Raw genomic sequence first — 20,931 nt, forward strand, 5'->3', positions numbered from 1 at the left:
GCACACACCTTTGGCAGATGCTCCCAGACCTTAGCCCTGTTCATTAACCGCTTGCTTGTACACTTTTCTACATGAAATTACGTCATCTTAGTTTAGAAGGGAACCCTTTAGTGCACAATATAACTTTTCGTTTACTTTACTACAGAATTTATCAAACCATTTGTAGATGTAAAGTTAGACCACTTTGTCATAGGGCCTTTCAGTGCACCAGAAATAGTTACCCAAGTTGAATTGAAAGGCATTCAAAACCCGTATATCCTCAAGCTCGTCCTCTAAACACTAATAAATATTATGGAAGAAAGCTATCTTCTAGGTTTAGCATTCCGTCTGGATCCAGAGTACCCCATCTTAACCTTAAATCACCATTAGTCATGGTTTCTACTCATGGAATAATAGTTGCTTCATGAATTGCACCTAATAGCCAATACTCAAATGGTTGTGGCCACTAATTTGGATATAATTGTGTAATCTGAAATCCTGTCCAGCTCATATAATGTGACTAAAACATAGTTGATAATGCTAGAACAATTGCTAACCGATTAAATTGATAATAGCTTCTGATGTAGATAATTGCTATTAGCATTCATTAAATAATTTTTTTGAATACATTGTATAAAGCTTCTAATTGAGTATGAACATTCCTGTGCACAGCTTAGAAAGTAGCTGTAGAGTTGTTGGAAGAATCTGAAACCAAAATTATAACGGAAGAAGACCCCATGGTAGCCTGCATCTTTCTCACTGAGATCCTCTAACACTTTCTATATAGGAAGGAATTTTATAAAAATATGTAGAATTGCTTCTCCTCTTGTACATCCACACAGCCCATACAATCATGTCATATATTTTGATGCCTTTTGCCACAAAATGCTTTAAAGCACACTTCTGTCCCATGAACAATTGCCCGTCTTCATTGTTTGTGTAATTGGTAACACTGTATGTCTCAGATGGACATTCGAAATGTACTGCAAATCCTGTATTGCTCACCAGCTAATACTGCTCCAGAATACACACTGAACACTGGGTTCTCATTTAACACGTACACATTGCCAACAAAAACATGGTTTCGTAGTCTAAAGGCATTCCACATCATGTCTCACAACTGTGATATAGTATCATGCCAGGTGTAGTGTGGTCTTTGCCTTCTTTGAATTGCAACATATGTACTTTATGTTTGAGTCACATCATGTACCACTGTTGTGTGCCCTGACAAATGTTTGCATGTCCCCTCCATAGGACAAAGTTCTGAGAACCAGAATGTGCCTTCCATGGGCACAAGTGAAAGGGACACTCAACTGATGGCCACACTGCAGAATACCAGCAATGAAGCGGATTTAGATGATGGGGATGAAGATCAGACAGACTGTAAGGTGGTGGGCCAGAACCCCAGCCTAGTGAAGGTGAAAGATGAAGCCTTCCATGGGAATGTGCAAACTGGCGTGGGGACCTACAGAGATGAGATTGATGGACGTTCCCTGGATTACTGCCATAGCACAGTTCCTGCACATTTAAGACATTCTTGTCGTGCACCTGTGAATGTGATAATAGGGCAACTTGGAGGTGGCCTTGTGCCATGTACCTCTTTAACCTCTGGGACACCACACCACAGGGCACAGGAAAGTCTTACTGCTACACATGTTTTGGGGAAGGGTGCAGAATCTCTGCCGGGGGAACAAAGACAACCGCAGTCTCTCAATGAATCCTATGAAGGGGATGAAATGACAAAGCATGAGGAAATGCTTCAGGCTGTGCACTCCATTGCTCAGGGCCAGTTGCAGTTGATTGCTGTGGTTAAGGAAATGAGCAGCACCTTCCACAATAGTGCCAAAATGCAAACTGAACAGATCAGGGAGTTGATCAGTGTGATGCATACTCAGACCAATGCCGTTCATCAGTCACTTAGCTCAAAGTTCCCATCTTGTAGCCCCATTAGCAGTGGAGTAACACCACATAGTGAGACTTTACACACACCCAGAACAAATTCATTAGGACCTGGACCATTCACTGTCCACCAAAGTGCTTTGCACACATCTCTACAACAGGCTCCCACATCTGGTGGATCCATTATAAATTCCCGTCCACAAACTCCATCCCCAGAGCACAGACGGAGCAGCCCAAGAATTTGGCTCCAGAGCAAGAAACCGCATCTGAGTGGACAATACTGATGTCCACTTAAACACTACCTGGCAGTTCCCGCTTAAGGCTTTTGTATTTGTATTTTACCGTTACTATCTGATAACCCTGTTACCCTTTTAATGCCACCCTCCATTGTTGTGATATGGATTAAAAATATTTTTTTCTATCCATGTCGCATGTGTTTTCTGTTTGCCATATGACTTCATGGTGGCTAACACTACTGCTGTGTACTACGTGTATTTTTTTTAGTTGTATGACTGTCAGTAGCTGGAAGCCAGGCTCTGGTTGCTTCTATTACAAAAAGGTACCAAGTTACTAGTGCCAAATGATCCTCCCATGCAGCCTCAGCTGAACATATGCATGTGTTATGTTTATTTAAATGTGTGAAAGGTCTATTGGGGAAACTGGGCTTGGAGACATGTTGTACTTCCCTGAAGAGATGTGTTATTCCTCTAAAGCAGACATCTAGAGGAGTTACTGGGAGTTTCACTGTCCAAATGGTAACCCAGTATAGAGGAACTTTAACATCAGAATTCCTAGATGTAAAATATTGTTCTTACTATGAGTCTACCATTGATGAAATCACTCCTCCCTTGGCTTGTAAATTGTACATCCAGTTCAGATGTAAAACTCTACCAACGAAGCAGTTCTGTAGTAGGTGGACAGCGGATTTTGGTTGGGGAAACCTTTGCCCCGCATGTCTGGAGGCAGTCAAAACTGTTACCCACATATTATTTTTCTGTCAGATGAATCGCACCCAGAGAGCAAAATGGGTGGTTCCACAATGCAGGAATTTGGGCACCAGACACCACATAGAGACTTATAGGATTTTCTTTTTTTATTGTTTTTATATATACTCATTGTATTTGTTTTTATTTTTTTATAACAGTACAGCAAACATACATTACAACAGCCTCAAGCACAGACCCCACGTGATAGACCTGTCCTGCTGGATTTCTCTCTACTCCAGGGTCGTTATTCAGTTCACTTATGTCCATCAACACTTTTCCTCCTGCTACTTTCTATCTGGTGGCAAGAGTGAACAAAGCTATCCCCACCCTGTTCTTATGATCATCCCCCTATGTTCACCCCTGATTCTTATCCCATTCTCCCCATATTTTTTTCAAATGTTTTCATGCGTCCACGCACTTTATAAATTTCCCTTTCCATCACTTCACAAAATTCCATTCTGGTTACCCAGTTTTGGTGTGTCTTCGGGACCCCTGTACCCCACCTCTGCACAGTGTTCCTCTTTGCGACTAGACAGCTAATGTATTTCAGTTGCTTTTGATATCTGAAGTGGTCAGTTGGGTCCCATACCCCCAGGAGTGCCTGCTTTGGCGTTAAATCAAATGGTAACCCTGTTGCTGCCTGCAATGATGTTCCGGTCGCCTCTCGGTATGATTGAGTGTATGCACAAAGGTATCCCCCAAACCACAACCTCGAAGGCAGTCCTCAGTACCCACTCTACCTATTTTGTACAGTAGAGTGCGCGTATAATGTACTCTGTGTATAATCTTTATCTAGATCGATCTAAAACTGTCCTTTATTGCCACCAGTGCAGTGCACTCCAATACCACCCTCCAGTCATCTTCCTCTGGGACCCCCAGATCCTGTTCCCATTCACCTTGGAAGGTCCTTAGGGAGATTGGGTGTTTCTCATTAATGTGCCGTAGGTTAAGGAGATACATTTCTTTGTCTACTCGCCCATCCAGAAGTCTAGACTCCAGAGGGATTTGGGGGGAGGTGGGGGGGGGGGGGAGGTGAGTCTTATGCTTTCTCTGCCATTGACTCACATTCCTTAAGGATGTGGCATATTCTAGCATAGTTTAGCCATTGATTTTCTGACATCTTATATGCTGTCGTTAAGTGTACAAAGGGGACCACTCCATTGGCGTCCCACACATCCACCAAGTGGGATAATCAATCGCATCCCAGTCCTGAAACCCTCTGTAATATCGACAGTGACCGAAGTCTGAAGCCCTCCCACAGCTGTATTTTAGGAGTAAGTCTGTGCTGCCAGCCCATTTTCCTGGTTATGGTTTTCCATATGTGCACCACTGTCTGTGTTGCCAGATACACTGTAGGTGATATGTTTATTACTTACAGTGGGTGCAAGTAGCTCTGCTTTCCCATTTCTACCCTATTGATTTTAAAGGACGGGTCCCCCCAGTCTGTGTAAGCCCGGTCGTTCACCACACTGACTTGTGCGGCCTTGTAATATTTTCATATATTTGGCAAGGTAATACCCCAATCCTATTTTGACCGTTGGAGAACTGTCAGGGCTATCCGGGGTTGAACTCCTGCCCAGAGCAGAGTCCAGACCAATGTGTCTAGCCTGGCAAAAACACCCCTCTTGAATTTTGTATGGGCTATTTTGAAGGATATTTAAAAACCTCGAGAGTGCCTTCATTTTGAGCATCGCCACACTCCGCAATAATGAAATTGGTAGTGATTGCCAATGTTTCACTTCCTGTTCTAATCATTTGAGCTGGGGTTCTAGGTTAGCTTCATAGAATGTGTCTGAAGTCTGGGTTATCCAGAGGTCCAGATATTTGAATCATGAAGTTTCCACCCTTAATGGTAGGGATTCCTTCTACCCCTAAAACATTATATCATGTTTAGTAGAGATGTTATTTTTCTATTTCTTTTAACCATGTTTTTAACCTTTTAACGGTTTACCTGAGGGAACATGTGCAATGATTTATTGTATATTTTATGCTGAATCCATTCATGTACAATTTTTATGATCTTGACGAACGAAATATAGTTTTTTGATGGTTTATCTTCATAATGTGATCCCTTTTATGCAGCTAACCTACCAGACTTCCATGCATTACCAGGTGCACCGTCATGGTTTTAAGCATTTGTTACTCTTGAATGCATGTGAGACTTTAATATGAATCTATCAAAGACCTTTCACTGAGATGAAATAACAGAGCAGGACTATAATTGGGCAGTCCCAACGCAGAACACGAGAGATTAGAGTAAAAGACCTTGTTGTTTCAAAGCTATTTTCATAGTACAAGCTCTGGAATCTCTTGGTTTACCAATTCTTAATGGGCGATATCTGCAAGACTCTCCTCCAGAATGGACAACTAAAAGTGATCACAACAGATAATACAAATTAAGGCTGAAAATTCTTTCCATCAAAAAGCGCCTTTTATTCCAAGAGAACTTATAACAACCAACTATTGGAAGCTGATATGGTCGTAAGATACACAAGCAAGAATAAAAGATACAGCAGAAACTATAGTCAATTAAATTTTCTATAAGGACCTATCAAATCCAATAGTAAAATGGTCACATTTCACTGAAAAGTTAACTGCTAATCACCAAATAATCAGGAACGTAAAGTTGACGAGCAATAAATGCAACTTGCATGACCAAAGGAGAATCAACATATCTGCATATTGCCATGCAATTAAAACAGAGTGGAATCGACTAAGAAGATTAGTTAGATTTCCCGGGAATCAAGAATACTACAGAACTTTTAATGTTATAAATTAAAGCTACAGAAGGTCAGTATGGAAAGGAAGAATGAGGAAAAAAAACTTTTTGGACGCAAGTTCTATTTCTTTTCAAGAAAAGAAATATAAGAGATTTCTGGCAATTGATTAACCACTTAAACCGATCATCTCGAGCAACCAGCTCAGATCTTCCAGAAGGTAAGTGGGCAAAATATGTGACAGCCCATTTTAAACGCTCTCCTCTCTTTATACAATTGAACATACAAATTTCAGGTCTTTATCAAGTTACGGAGGATCAAATCAATAAAGTAATACAAATAAGTAGGAATGATAGGGCACCTGGACCGAATGGGCTGCCTCAAGCACTTTTTAAATCAGTTATACCATTTTGGTCAAATTAGCTATTTTGGGTATACTACTACGCATTGTTGCAAGAGACTGTTCCTGACTCATGGAGGGGAGCGATAATAAACCCAATTTTTAAGGAGGGTAATAGGTAACAGCCGGAGAATTATTGCCTAATTGGCCTGCAAGATGTTGAGGCTAAATATTTTGCAGATTTGCTTCTTACTGAGTTACTAGAATGGTCAAATGATAACAACATTGTCCCTCCTAAACAAACAGTTTTTCAAATCTCAAGGTACAGAAACCAACCTACTGGCGGTATCAATAATAATGGATAAAATAAAAAATAAGAACCAACCACTTTATTTGTGCTCTGTGGATTACAGGGCTGCTTTTGACTCAGTGAATCAAAATCTCCTATGGCACAAGTTATCCCTTTGGGGTATACCGCCTCCTCGCTTAAAGGCAATACAGCTACTTGTGTGAGGGTAAGAGTAGGAGATGGAACTAGCCTATCAAAGAAAATGGAGACAAAGCAGGGCCTAGAGTAGGCTGTGTCCTTGCACCATAACTATTGAATCTATTTCTAGCAGATCTCTTGACAAATCCAGATAAAGTAAATTCCCACAATCCAAATTTGGGCTCTATGTCCATATCTAATCGTCTTTATGCAAATTATGTCATACTATTAAGTCAGACAAAAATTGGTTTACAGAGACTCATTAAGTAATTTTTATATATTCCACAAAAAATGATTTGACAGTCCACTTAAAAAAATTTGAGGAAGTTAGCAGGAAAATGAAGAAGTAATGGTACTCAGGAAAAAATTAGGTGGAGCAGATAACTACATATAAATATCTGGGGGTTCTTTTTGGTCACCGTGCAACCTTTAACCCACATAAAATGGACCTGAATAGAAAAGCTATTTCCTCAACTAAGGCTTCTCGCATTTTACAAAGAATCCTAGAAGGTCCCAGCTATGCACCACTACTGAAAGCAATTTCTGCAAGGCTGTTACCAGCTATTTCATATAGTAGTGAAGATCTCTGTGGCAGGGATACAGCTCTCTTAAATTTGATCCTCTCCAAAGTATAATTAATAAGATAACAAAGTATCTGTTTTAAAGGATAAGGAGAAATTAGCCATTAGAGCCCATGCCTGTTCAGTAATTAATGAATACAAAAACCTTAAAATCCAACCATACTTAGAATCTGGCTGGCCCAGAAAATTGAAAATTGACTTTATGCAGTACCGTTTTGGCAAAACCCCAGGAGAAGAAAATGAATGGACTAAGGCATCTACAAGAACATGCTGCAAACTTTGCAATAAAGGGGTTGAGAATATCGGAGAGAGAGTGAGGGTGAGCGAGAGAGAGAGACAGAGACACAAACAAACATTTTTTTAAACTTTATTTTAATAACCAGGGAATACGTACCTGCAGGCAAGCTGTCATTGCATACTTACGATCCACAGACCCAAAGGTCAGCTGTCGATTAAACGAAATTTTCAAATCTTGTTAAAAAAAAAAGTTACTATTATACCTAACGGTCTACTCGTCGGTACCAGTGACTGTAGCATATATATGATGAATGGGCTGCTTTGAATTGAATATAGTGCATATGCAATGTAAGGGACACGTAATACTTGGATCGATCTGAAGAGATCTTATTTTTATATGTAGTTGGTTCCTTGCTGTCACACTATAAATCCCCTTCACGCTGGAGTCCAAATAATGGCATTTGAATTAATTTTGGGGTATCCCTCTAATTACTTTTTTGCATTATGCACTTTCTCTCTAGCACTATAATGATGTTGAAATAACTTGTTATTTACCAAAAAATTATCCTTTGTAATTGACTTTTTAACCGATCTGCCTACAACTCCTGTTTATACGGAGATGTTGGTTTGTTATTAAATTTAATTCAAATACTCTTGAATGCTTTTAACTTAGCTCTTCTTGGTTTATTCATGGGTGCGCAATGAGGCATAGTTAGAAGGATAATTTCCTAGGACATTTTGTTAGTGTTAAGCTTTTGGGAAAATGTAACCAGTGGAGAATATGTGGGTGTCCGTGTTTACTTTGAAGATCAGAGGAGGGTGTGGGTCTTTTAGAACCCTTGTGTTCTTGTTTCAGGTGATTGGGTGAAATTGGGAGCAGTCTCGAAGTTTCGCTGGGTGTATTGGGGAGGTATTTGGGGCGAGTATTGAGCCTTATTTTAGGTTTGATGTGGTAATTTGTGAATGATATTTTAGAACAAAAGAGGTTTACAGGGTTGTAGAGAAAGTTGTGATGCGGAACAAGCAGCTAGTTTCTTCATCTTGTGAAAGCCTGAAGTGTTATTTGCTTGGAAATTTGGCATTCAATGTACTGTCAACGTGAAATGTGTTTTTGGCTTTTTGTACCACAGTAGAGTCTAGGCTTTATCGTCTCTCTTCTTTTGTTTGTTGGGGTTAATTTTCCTGCATTTCCATTCAAGGACCCTGTTTTCATTTGATTTTTCTCAGGTCAGTGTTGCACGAGTTTTTAGTTTTCTCTGGTTCTTATGGTAGCAGGTGATAGGCACATGGGTGTTGAAATCTTTAGTGAGCGTTCTAATAAGTGGGTTGATGCTTTATGATATTGATGAGGAGTCTGATATTCGTTTGGGGTGGGTATTTATTTTTAATGTGTCAGATGTTTTTCTTTGAGTCCCCTCCGTGGACTTGCGTTAGCAAGGGTTGAGGAAATTGTTTTTGTGTTCAATCCGTTTCGATGATTGAATATTATAGTAGCTGCAGCATTGCGGAGTTTTTTTTTGTGACCATGCTCAGGTGCTCTTCACAGTTTTTAGGTCTCGGCTGGCGTGGACTGCGCAGTCTTGCTGGCGAGATTTTATGTTTTTTGAGGAGCTTTCAGTAATGGGCTTTAAGCCCCGCCCCTCTTTCCTATTGGCCAGCGTCATTTATGCTAAACGGTGGCCAGCCATTGGGAAAGAGCTCTTTGTGACGTTCACTTTTGGCTTTTTGAGCCGTCCCACTTGGACAGGCTCATCCGCCTTCAGTGCGTCGCAAAAGGTTTCTTACCTTTATGGGGCCATGTGTTTCAAACGCGTCTGCAGCGCGGTCCTCTTTCACTTTCGGGACCGCGCTTGCCTTTTGCTCTGCTTTGTTTTTCAGGGTGAGGCGGGCCAGCATCTTCCCTAACAATAAAGCTTTCCAAACACCATGATTAAACGAAACGCGTATTAACGAAACAAATAAAAAGGTTGTCGGGTAAATCCAGACCGATTGGCTTTGCCAATGCTGGTTTTCCTTTGAACACTCCCCTTTTTCTTACTCCCTTGCCAATGTTGCCGCACCGCCTTTCTCTCCTCAGACTCGCTCCTCCCTCTCAGATAGTTTTTCTTTCTCCCCCCTCCCCTGTTCCAGGGGCGGGGCTGTAGCTTTCACTCTTGTTCATCCCCCACCCCTTCCATTTTCATGTCACAAAACTGTGCTCTGGTGAGAGTGGCGTTGAGCCCCGGAAGCCGGAACGATACTGGCGGAATGTGATCCTGGGAATAAGTGCAGGGTAGAAAGTGGGGCAGTCAAAACTCGGTCTGCGAACAAGTGCAGCGGGTTTCAGTCTACGCCGTCGGCCAGGAAGCACACTGAGTGCTGGTGGTCAGTGAGTAGTATCGTCTCTGGTCGGGGACAAGCACGGAACAGGGGTAAATCCCAGGTGCGCCGTCACACAGCTAAGGCTTTATATCCTGGGCAGCACTGTCCCTCTGTACAGCAGAAGCTCATACTGTCCTGAGGCCTGGGCACAGTACCGCAACTGCAACCTGCAGAGTCACAGTGCAACAGCGCTATACCCCGCGCTGCCCTTCTGCACGGCTCTGTCCCACGACCTGGGCGGGTGCATCATGCAGGGTCACAGAGACAGGGCGCTGTACCCCACATGGACCCGCTGCACCCTGCACAGTCACAGTGCCACAGCTCTACACTCCCGCACTCCCCTTCTGCCCAGCTGCAGCGCTGACTGTCCCACGACCCGCACAATCACACGCCAGCTGCACAGAGACAGAGCGCTATAGCACGCACTGTCCCACACTAAATCTGTGCGCTGTACCCCCACAGGGGCCCTCCGTTGGCTGCAGCTCCACTGTCCCACAGCCTGGCTGTGCTGTCACAGAGCCCGGGCGCTAAACCTCGCACTGTCCCACACGCCAGCTGAGTCCAACACTCCCACTCCAAAACTGCCCCACCCCCCAACACTCCTTGGTTCCACAACCTCTATGCAACAGCGCTACACTCCCGCGCTACCCTTGTGCACAGCTGCACGGCTCACTGTCCCAGGACCCGCCCGACCACACAACAGATGCACCGTGCAGGGTCACAGAGACAGGGCACTGTACCCCACACGGACCAGGTGCACAGTCACAGTGCAACAGCGCTACACTCCTGTAGAGATACGCTCTAGTGTTTCCAGCGCCTGGTGCAGGCTGGGAAGAGGCGTGGCTTCGTGCGCTCTCGGCCGGCACACTGCACGAACGGAGCCAGCAGACGGGAGTGTTCCCGGCGCTCGGTCTCATTATATAAATAAATAAATCACTTCAATATCAACGGTGCCTGGGTCATTTGTGTAGCACACCTGCACTCTTACAATGGCGACGAGGATTGGATAAGACCAGGGAAACCCAGGCGCCTCGTGTGGCGAGACAGAGCGTGGTAGAGGGGCACCGGCACCACCGGCTGGTGGGGAGGACAGTCTGGAGAGCTACAGGCACCCAGGCGTGCAGCTCACTGAAGGAACCACGAGCAGAGCAGCCGAATACGAGCAGAGGTGAGAGCCACAGGAGGGGACCCCATAAGCAAGGGGAGACCGGGCCGGACAGTAGAGGCAATTAACCACGGCGCAGGGCGCGCCCACGCAAGGGCCCACCCCTGGGAGAAGCATCACCGGCAGCACAGAAACCTAAGGCCTAGAAGTGCTCCAAGCGACACGAGAAGCAGGAAGAGGGGCTAGGCGGCAGCAAAACAGCACAGGGTGCTGCCTGAAGCTCGTCAGACCCCACGAAAGAAGTGTGCGACAGATCTGGCGACCCCGGGGCCGTCGAAGAGGGGGCGAGGCAGCCTTTCGCCCACGCAAGCAGGCAGCTCGGGAGAGAGACAGGCTCCAGGGAGTCCACCAGAGACGGACGACAGGGGAAGCGCAGCCCAGGGCGATAGAGGCAGGATGTGCGCGCAAACGACGTCCCTCACCAACTTAGTGCCCTTCCTATCCAAAAGAGGAGATCCGGCGATGTCCTGGGAAGACTGGAAACTGTACTTCCTGAACTACATTGAAGCCTTAGAAGAAGAAGGCGAGGGGGAGTTCTCGAGTGCAAGGAAAAAGAAAATATTACTGCACAACTTGGGTCCGGAGGGCATCAGGGTATACGACAGCTTAGTGAAGGAGACCAGACCGGCAGCGGATACAGAAGTATTCCAACACGCACTGGAAGACCTAGACGCGCACTACAGGCCTGTGGTGTGCACGGCCATAGACAGGTGCAATTTCTTCCAGAGAAAACAGAACAAAGGAGAGTCCGTAGATGAGTATGTCGCAACGTTACAGAAGATGGCAATAACCTGTAAATTCGGCACGCTTCACGACGAACTCATCAGGGACCAGATCATCATGCACACAACCAACACGGCCATACAGGAGAAACTATGGGTCAACGGGGATGCCCCGCTAAAAGAAGTGGTAGCGTTAGTGAAGAAAGCTGAATTATCTAAACGGTGCGCAGAAGCGGCCAAAAGAGAGGGCAGCGAACGCACTCCAGTCTGCAGGGTAACCGACAGAGGCAGGCCAGAAGCTCCAAAACAGCAGACGCCAAGTGGCACGAGGTACCAGAAGAGGTTTCCTCAGAAGACCATGAAGAACCAGAAGCCACAGGGCAAACGGAATTCAATGTGCTACAGGTGCGGCTGCCAATCACATCAAGGAAACGACAAACTTTGTCCTGCGTTTTGCGCCAAATGCGCATATTGCAACTTAATGGGGCACTACGAAAGGGTATGCAGGCGCAAGAGCAACAGGGCCGAAGTGAAGTTTGTGGCACAAGAACCAGAAGGGGAGGGGGAACCCTAAGAAGAAGACGACGAAGAGGACGAAGTCCTATGCATCGATGATCAAGTATTGGGAGTGAATTGCACAAGAACCAAGAAACCAGAGCTACGGATGAAGATTGGAGGCGTACAAGTGCACATAGTGGCGGACTCGGGCTCCCCATACACGATCATCCAAAGAGCCAAATGGGAAAATGAATTCGATCCCACAGTCGGGGGCAAACTACTACCTACAGACATTCACCCAGTCACGTTCACTACAGAGCCCATACCCATGGTAGGGTATCGGAAGTTGACGTTCGAGTTCGAAGGACGTAGAGCAGACGGGAAGCTGTACGTAGCAGAGAAAGGACCCTATGTACTTGGGTGGATAGACCAAGGGAAACTGGGGATACAACTCAACCCAGGAGGCTCCAAATAAGTACTGCTAATAGACCCTAACCAAATGAAAGGTGAGGGCAAGTGGACGGAGGAGTATCCCGAGGTGTTAAAAGGAGTCCTAGGGAAGATGACAAAATTCACACACAAAATACGACTCAAGGAGGGAGCGAAACCAGTGAGCCATAAGGCCCGAAACATTCCATTCAGAAGCAGGGAGGCAGTACAAGAAGAATTGAGACGGCTAGAAGCTAACGGAGTCATAGAAGCGATCGAGAGCGTAGAGTGGCTGGCGACCACTGGTGGTGGCCCAGAAACCAAGGGAAGGTGCGACTATGTGTGGACCTGAGGGAGCTCAATAAGAACATCCTAGTAGATAAATTCCCGCTGCCCAAGATAAACGAGATGTTAGCGATGACCAAGGGGGTAAAGTGGTTCTCCACCATAGATCTCACCTCAGCTTATCACCAAATCGCATTGCATGCTACCTGCAACCACCTGACGTCGTTCATCACACCATTTGGGTGTTATAAGTTCCTAAGGATGCCGTTCGGCCTAGCGTCGGCGGCAGCAGTGTTCCAAAAACTGATGCACAAGTTGTTTCACAGGGTGGAAGGTGTAAAGTACTTTCAGGATGACATCCTAGTCATGGGGAAATCCCAAGAAGACCATGACAAGAAGCTACACACTGTACTAGCGATCCTAGCGCAAAATGGACTAACGGCGGAAGGGCAGAAGTGCAGGTTTGGAGTCGACTCGGTGACCTACCTGGGTCACGAGATCAGCGGAAGAGGTATAGAACCGAAAAGGGCAAACATGGCGGCCATAAGGGACGCACCCACACCGACGAGAAAGGAAGATGTCTGTTCCTTCTTAGGCATGGCTGAGTTCTACAGCAAATTTGTCCCGCATTTCGCGACCAAAACGCACCACATAAGGCAACTCCTGAAAGAAAAGAACGTATTCAAGTGGACGCAGGAGGAGCAACAGGAATTCGAGAGCGTAAAACAAGACATCTGCACGGCTATTCCCCTAGAAGGGTTCGATCAAGAAGCTTTATCTATCCTAACCACGGATGCCAGTGACAAGGGCCTGGGGGGCAGTCCTGATGCAGAAAGGCCGAGGTGGAGAAGTCACTACCGTCAGCTTCGCGTCAAGAGCTCTAGCAGCGAACGAAGAAAAATTCAGTGTCATAGAAAAGGAGATGTTAGCTACAGTGTGGGCCATGGAAAGGTTCAGACAGTACTTGTGGGGCTCGAAGTTTTTACTCCACACCGATCACAAGCCTATAGTGAAAGTATTGACCTCGAGCGGACATGCACACGCGACACCGCGCATCGCAAAAATGAGGCTACGGCTTTTGGACTACGTATATGAGGTTGAGTACATCCCCGGTTCCAAAAACAAGGTAGCAGACTTCCTAAGCAGGGCAGCCGCCATGGAGCCTGCAGGAGAGCGAGAACCTTCGGAATGGACGAGTACATGGTAGCAGTCATGCAGGACCACGAAGGAGCTGTCAGCACACAGGACTTGGAAAAAGCGTACACAGCGGACAAAACTATAAACATTGTTAAAAGCTATGTGACACAAGGGTGGCCTGACAAAAGGCATCTAGACAGCGAGCTGAGGAAGTACTGGGAGATCCGAGAGGAACTGTCCATAGGAGACAATCCGGTGTTTCTACTGGGAGGGGACAAAGTAGTTCCTACGACTTCACTTGTGAACCATCTGCTAACCATCCTACACGAGGGGCACCTGGGAATCATGAAGACTAAAGCGAGAGCGAAGCAGGCATACTGGTGGCCAGCCATGGATGCACAAGTAGAAAGACACGTCAGGATATGTGAACAGTGCAACAGGGCTGACAAGACGCAAATCTTATTACGACCACCACTGGGGAAATTCCCAGAGATGTCAAGCCCCTGGGAAACGCTGTCTGTGGACATCCTGGGTCCGGTCCTAAACACGGAAGGAGTACCCAAGTACCTCATAGTGGCAGTGGACAGATACTCTAAATGGCCAGAGGTAGATATATGCGAGAGTGCCGACACGGAGACAGTGCTAGCATTCCTAACAGCCACGTTCCCGAGAGAAGGAATACCCAAAGCAATAACGTGTGACAACGGTCCACAATTTGTCTCAGAACGCTGGAACGCCTTCATGTCCAGGAATGGAATTGAAGTCAAACACACCTCAATCTACCACCCGGAGGGGAACGGACTTGCAGAAAGATTCAATCGGGTGATAATGGGATCCATACAAGCAGCTATCAGCGCGGGGCTGCAGTGGGAGAAGGAACTCCAACGCATGCTCTGGGCGTACCGCATCACTCCGACCAGCACAGGGTACAGTCCGTTCAAGATACTAAGAGGGCGAGACCCTTTTATGAAGGACAATGTGGCGTGGAAACATCTTATGGTACAAAGCAAATGGTCACCGGCGGTGGTGAGGCGTAACCTGAACAAAGCACAGGCAGTATACACAGAGTACTATAACAAACGCCGAAAAACACCAAAGGTGTGACCCTGGAGAAGGGAGAATGGGTAAGAGTAAAGCATGCCACGCTAAAAAGAAAGGGAGAGAGTAAATTCAGCCCACCGCTGCAGGTGATAGAAGCATACACCAGGTCAGCCTTATTGAGTGACGGAAAGGTATGGTCGCAAGACAGAATGGCGAAATGCAACAGGATCATGAAGTGGGAAGATCCGGAGGACAGAAGAACACCGAGCCAGGCAATGGACGACGAACCGGGAGGAGAGGAATGGCAAGCGGCGGAGGAACCAACCCCAAGGGAAAGGAGGGGAAAGTCGGAGCCGGAAGACTGTAAGTAAAAGCAGAGAAGGTGCAAGGAGCAGGCAAGGAGCAGGCAAGATCGCTTCATGGAAACAGGGATTCAGGTAAAAGAAGAACAAGGTGAAGGTGCAACCAGAGGAGAATCCCCTACTAATAGGGAAATGGAGGTACCCGAGAAAGGACAGAACTGTACGAGATCAGGCAGAGAGCTCAAGATGCCAAGAAGGTTTGAGGACTATGAAACGAACACCAAGTAAGACTAAATATGTGGAGCTACAGTTGGTTTTGGTAAAGTGCAATAAAGGGGGGAGATATGTAGAGATACGCTCTAGTGTTTCCAGGGCTCGGTGCAGGCTGGGAAGAGGCGTGGCTTCACGCGCTCTCGGCCGGCACTCGGCGCGAACGGAGCCAGCAGACAGGAGTGTTCCCGGCGCTCGGTCTCATTATATAAATAAATCACTTCAATATCAACGGTGCCTGGGTCATTTGTGTAGCACACCTGCACTCTTACAACTCCCGCACTGCCCTTCTGCAGCGCTGACTGTCCCACGGCGCGATCACACGGCAGCTGCAGAGAGACAGAGTGCTATAGCACACACTGTCCCACACGAAATCTGTGTGTTGTACTGTCACACAGACAGTGCGCTGTACCCCCACACGGGCCCTCCATTGGCTGCAGCTCCACTGTCCCACAGCCTGGCTGTGCTGTCAGAGCCCGGGCGCTACACCTCGCACTGTCCCACATGCACGCTGAGTCCTACACTCCCAAACCCGACATTCCTCTTCAAGCCCCTCACTGCACTCGACGCTCCCCTCTGCTTCAGGGGTGAAAGGTCATGCAGGTAGCACTGCCCTGTGCGAGGCGGGCTCGAGTGAAGTATGAATGTGAGCTAAGCCTGTGAAAGTCCCGGAGGCCGCGGTGCTGCGCTCACGAGAGCTACAGGCACATTCCAATGGGGGAGGGGGGGGGGGGGCGGCATGGATAGACTGGCACTGGTACATGGACGCACATTAACGGGTGCGGATGCACGGACGCTGGGACTTTGACACACAGGTACTGTAACCGGCACAGAAAGACACACCGGGAATTACACACGCAAAGAAAGTAACAGGCAGGGATAGACTGACACTGGGAGTTAGACAAACAGGTACAACGTTACAGGCACTGGTGTACAGACACTGGTATTTAGAGACTCAGACGGGGGGGGGGGGAGGGGGGGCAAAAAGACGTGACAGATTGCCGCTAGCACTTAATGTACTGATACCAAAACGTAGGGCCTGAAAATGGGGCATAAAGACATGGGCAGATTGGTACTGACCATTACAAATACGGGGGCTGAAAGGCATAAAGACCCGGAAACTCAGAGAGACACGGATGAAAGCCATTGAGCCAATGACACCAGCATGTAGAACAAGAAAACATGTCCTAAAGACACAGATAGCAAGATTTAGACGCATATACCATGCCAGGCAACATGGGTGCACCCACACTGGAATGTAGAGAATTAGACACGTGGGCAGACAGAGTCAAAGGCACTAGAACTTAGAGAGGCGGATTCTGGGAAGAAAGACATGCAGACACGGACACCAGAAGGGAGAGCCCTGGAAATAGCCCTCAAAGACTTGGATAAACTCTAACTAGAATTAGAGACGCAGACTCAGTTAACAGAAAAAAACGGATAGACTGGCAATGAACTTAGACCAGGACAGTAAGATACAGATGTCCTGACTCCTGACACTAGAAGTTAGAAACCCTGGAGTGTCGGTAGAGAGGTACTAAGGAACTGGCACCTGTAAGGTGGGGATGAGGACATAGGCCAGAGTAGAAGCACACCGAGAAGGGAATCTTCACCCTTCTAAGCAGAGTCCACTCTTCAGGAAACACCAGCCTCCATATAGCCACAGCGCTTTGAGGCTGAGCGGTGGTAGGAGTACTCCTCAAATACCAAGTTCCCATACTACTGCTATGACCTCCAAAAAAAAAGAAAGTCTAAATTCTTCACTCTTCTATCCCTCCACTATCCTTTTCAATCGAAATAACAGACCAACATGTCATCTTCTCAAATTTCATATTTCACTTTACTAATTCACCACTAATCCTTTATGGGTTTGAGTAGCGTGCTACCCACCGAAAAAAGCGCTTCAACACCTCATTAGTGGTAGCAAGCGCTATATAAATGCAAACCATTTTCCCCTCTTCTATCCCTCTGCTATCCTTCTCAATCAAAATAACTGATTAATATCCACTACTCAAATTACTTTCATATTTCACTATACTAATTCGCCACTAATCCTTTATGGGCTCCGTAGTAGCGTGCTACTCGCCAAGAAAGTGCTTCAACACCCCATTAGAGGTAACAAGCGCTATATAAATGTAAAACTTTGTCCCTCTTCTATCCCTCTGCTACCCTTCTCAATCAAAAAAACTGACTAGTATCCACCACTCAAATTACTTTCATATTTTACTATACTAACTCAACACTAATCCTTTATGGGTTCTGGAGTAGCGTGCTACTTGCTGAAAAAATGCTTCAACGCCTCGACAGGGGTAGTGAGCGCTATATAAATGCAATTGCAATACAATTGCAATACCATACTATCGCTTGCCCACATGAGGAGCGAGAACCTAGCATTCAGGGCCCAAGTCCTAAACAAGCATTGAAAATGCAATAGGTCTCGTCTTTCATATATATTTAAACATATATTATATATATATATGTGTGTGTGTATTTCCATAGCACATCACTTGCTTGTTTATTTTATTTGTTTCAATTATCATAGAGGATGATGTGAATTTATTACATGATAATTAAAATGAAGATTCCATAGCTGAAAAGCTTTTATCACGCATGGCTGAAAATATTGGTACATGAAGTAATTCAAATACTCTACAAGTATCAATAATAGATGTTGAGCGTTGGCCAGCTTCCACGAGAGCAGGAAAACACGTTGCAATTATGCAGACTATTAAGTTTGAGAGAGAGGATCAGTTTCAGCCAATGCGTTCCTAGAAATGGGATATTTGGGGAAATATATAGGTTTTTACTTTCTGTAAGTAACATTTTTAATCACCCGTTTGGGTGTAGCTGTCAGAGGAGGACGGTTCAGATAGAAATTGTCTCCTAGATGAAAGACCCCTCTCACAAGACCAACTGTGAGGGAAGTCTTTGAACGGGCTGCAGATAAGCAGAAAATAAGCATTTGCAATGCAATAGGTCTCGCCTTTGTGAGAGTGTGAGCTATTGGCATTGTAAATGACAGTGCCTTTCATTAATGTGTTTTGAAAAACTGTAAGCGGTGCGTAAACACACACTTTGCACTTATAGTCTTTGCTTACGAGAAGCAAGGCTGGCAGTAAAAGAGGCACAGTTACTGCCAGCCTTGCTTCTCGTAAGCAACGACTATAAGTACAAAGTGCGTGTTTACACACCGCTTGCAGGTTTTCAAAACGCATTAAAAAAGGCATTGTCATTTACAATGCCAATAGCTCAAACTTATGCAAAGCCAAGACCTATTGCATTGCAAATGTTTGTTTATTATTGAATTAGTAACATGGTTAGTATTTCTTTGTTGAACAATGGTTAAAGTGCCTGCTCTATTCTATTGTCTTTTTCTGGTGTTTTGGGTAGATATGATGTTGTAGCAGATAGTGCAAAGGAGTTATTAGTTAAAGTAAGAGTGGGGGGATTTCCTCCTGTTTAGATGTTTGGGCTGTGGAAGCTTGAGTGGAAATGTGAGAAGTGTAAACTCTTTGAGTAGGCTGTATTTGGACTTGGATGGCTGTCCTTGTTGCGATTTTACCAGTATGTCGCTTTAGCGGACTCAGGAGCATTTTGTGAAGATGTGGAGAGATGGCATGTAATGACAGGTAGGGTTGTTTTGAGAGGCTCAGATGCATGTTGTAGGAAGCTGGCTCTGTATATACTATAACAAAATGAGGTATAGTGTGCACAGAGTCCAGTGGAACCCCAAAGGTAGGTAGAGGTAAAAGTAGATATTACCTTACTCTCTATTTGTGGTAGTGTGGGTGAGCAGTAAGGCTTTATCAGAGGGTAGTGTTAAGCATTTGTTGTACACACTCAGGCAGCAAATGATGTCACACGCTCAAAGACTGAACTCAGACCAATTTGTTTGTATAAAAAAGTATTATTTAGTTATATTTATTTTCTAGAACCAAGCAAGCCTGGCATAGGTAAGTGTAAATGATACTTTTCAAGGCAAGCTGAACAATACAAGCAAGCTGAATGACAATGACTTTGTTACAGGTATGTAAATACAGTGGAAATTACTGTTCGATTACTTTTGAGAAGTTTTCAGATTACTTTATGGATTACTTTTTCTACTCCGCGTGATATGCCTAGATATTACACTGGGACATTTCCTAGCGAAAAGGCAAGTAAAGCAGTTTTGTTTTTAGATATTTGCAGTTTTTCAAGTTGTCATACAAAACCAACTCCACAATTTGAAACAATTTTCAAGAAAAGCAGTCAATGCAATCCTACGGAAGGAAATTGAGTTATCGGTTCACAGGTAAGTAGTTATTTGTGGGAGTTGGTATTCTGGGGTTAGAACCAGGGTTTCCCCCATGGTCAAGGATGCACTCTTGAAACACCCTCAGCGGTACTAGTGCGGATGGGTGCTGAGAACCAATGTTATCCAATGGGGAATATGGGGCCTACAGGTTGGTGGCTGCTTACGAGCAGGCCACAAGGTTGTGGGAGCAAAGCACCTGGTGTTAGGCTCAGGTCAAAGGGGGATCTGAGTTAGCAGCCTAAGTACACCCGCAGCGGTGCAGTGGCGATTGGGTGCAGGGTGTTGTTTTGGCATCAGGTGCCCTGTTGATTTCAATGGGGATTCTCCATTTGCAACAAAGACTGCAGGCTCGGGGACGAAGAACTTCTGGAGGGAACTGCTGGTTAGAGAGGTAAGTTGCGATGCCTGGGGATGCTGGGTCACCATCGGTTGGGCCACCCAAGGCCGCGGGACATCTGGTGCAGGGGTGTCTTTAGGCATTAGGTTTTCTTACCAACTTCGGTCGCGGTTGGGGGGGGATCCTCCAGAAAGAGACTGCAGGCGTAGTTTGGAGATTCGAGGCAGGTCAGATCACCAGGTCTCAGGTCAGGATCTCCGGGGAGACGACCTCGTGGTGTTGGGCCACTCGGGCCAAGGGCGTCTGGTGCAGAGTGGTACAGACTCGCGGTTTTGGCCAGAGCCTGAGTCTGTGGGTGAGCAAATCCAGTGCTCATGTGAGACAAAGTCTTGGGTTTGGAAGGCAGGGCAGGTCCTTTGGGTTCTTGAGGCTATTGGCTGCAGGACACACCGGGATTTCGCTGGAGCAGGTTCGAGGTGGGGACAGGCCAGCAGGGCTGGGGCCAAGTAAGTGGGCGTCCTCCTCTTCTTAGTTTCAGCACGGCTTCTTCAGTCCTTCTTCTCTTCTTGTGATTCGTGTCTCAGGAGGCAAGGTTCAGGGTTGCCCCTAAATACTAGATTTAGGGGCGTTACGGGTAGGTAAAGGTTGGGACCAATGGGTCCATTCCTTGGTTTGGGTGCACCCCCTATTATGCCCCCTCCAGTGGGAGGGGGCATATGCCTCACTCTGGTTGGCTGGGTCCCCCCATGTGCAAGATGGCTGGGACTGAGAGTTGTGCTTCACCTCTTCGCCCCCACCTGTGGGGAGGGGGGTGGGGGTGGGTGGGGAGGTGGGTGGGGTGGGTTGGGTGGGGGGTGGGTATGG

The 20,931-nt window shown here is 46.1% G+C and overlaps 1 protein-coding gene across 4 annotated transcripts in view; it reads left to right on the plus strand.

The window, feature by feature from the left end:
• Positions 1-20,931, plus strand: part of LOC146817191 (ribonuclease H1-like) — a 511,274-nt gene that overhangs the window by 325,748 nt on the left and 164,595 nt on the right. For 3 of the 4 annotated variants that reach the window (XM_085610765.1, XM_085610767.1, XM_085610768.1), the window contains one exon: positions 1,234-2,299. The exons of the other annotated variant lie outside the window; for it this stretch is intronic. In XM_085610765.1, coding sequence (XP_085466891.1) covers positions 1,234-2,162 — 929 coding nt within the window. In that variant the 3' untranslated portion in view covers positions 2,163-2,299. Of the gene's footprint in view, positions 1-1,233; positions 2,300-20,931 lie in introns of those variants that run through there. 4 annotated transcript variants of the gene reach the window in all.

Source organism: Triturus cristatus, chromosome 6 (genome assembly GCF_964204655.1).
Source record: "Triturus cristatus chromosome 6, aTriCri1.1, whole genome shotgun sequence".
Classification (NCBI taxonomy): domain Eukaryota; kingdom Metazoa; phylum Chordata; class Amphibia; order Caudata; family Salamandridae; genus Triturus; species Triturus cristatus.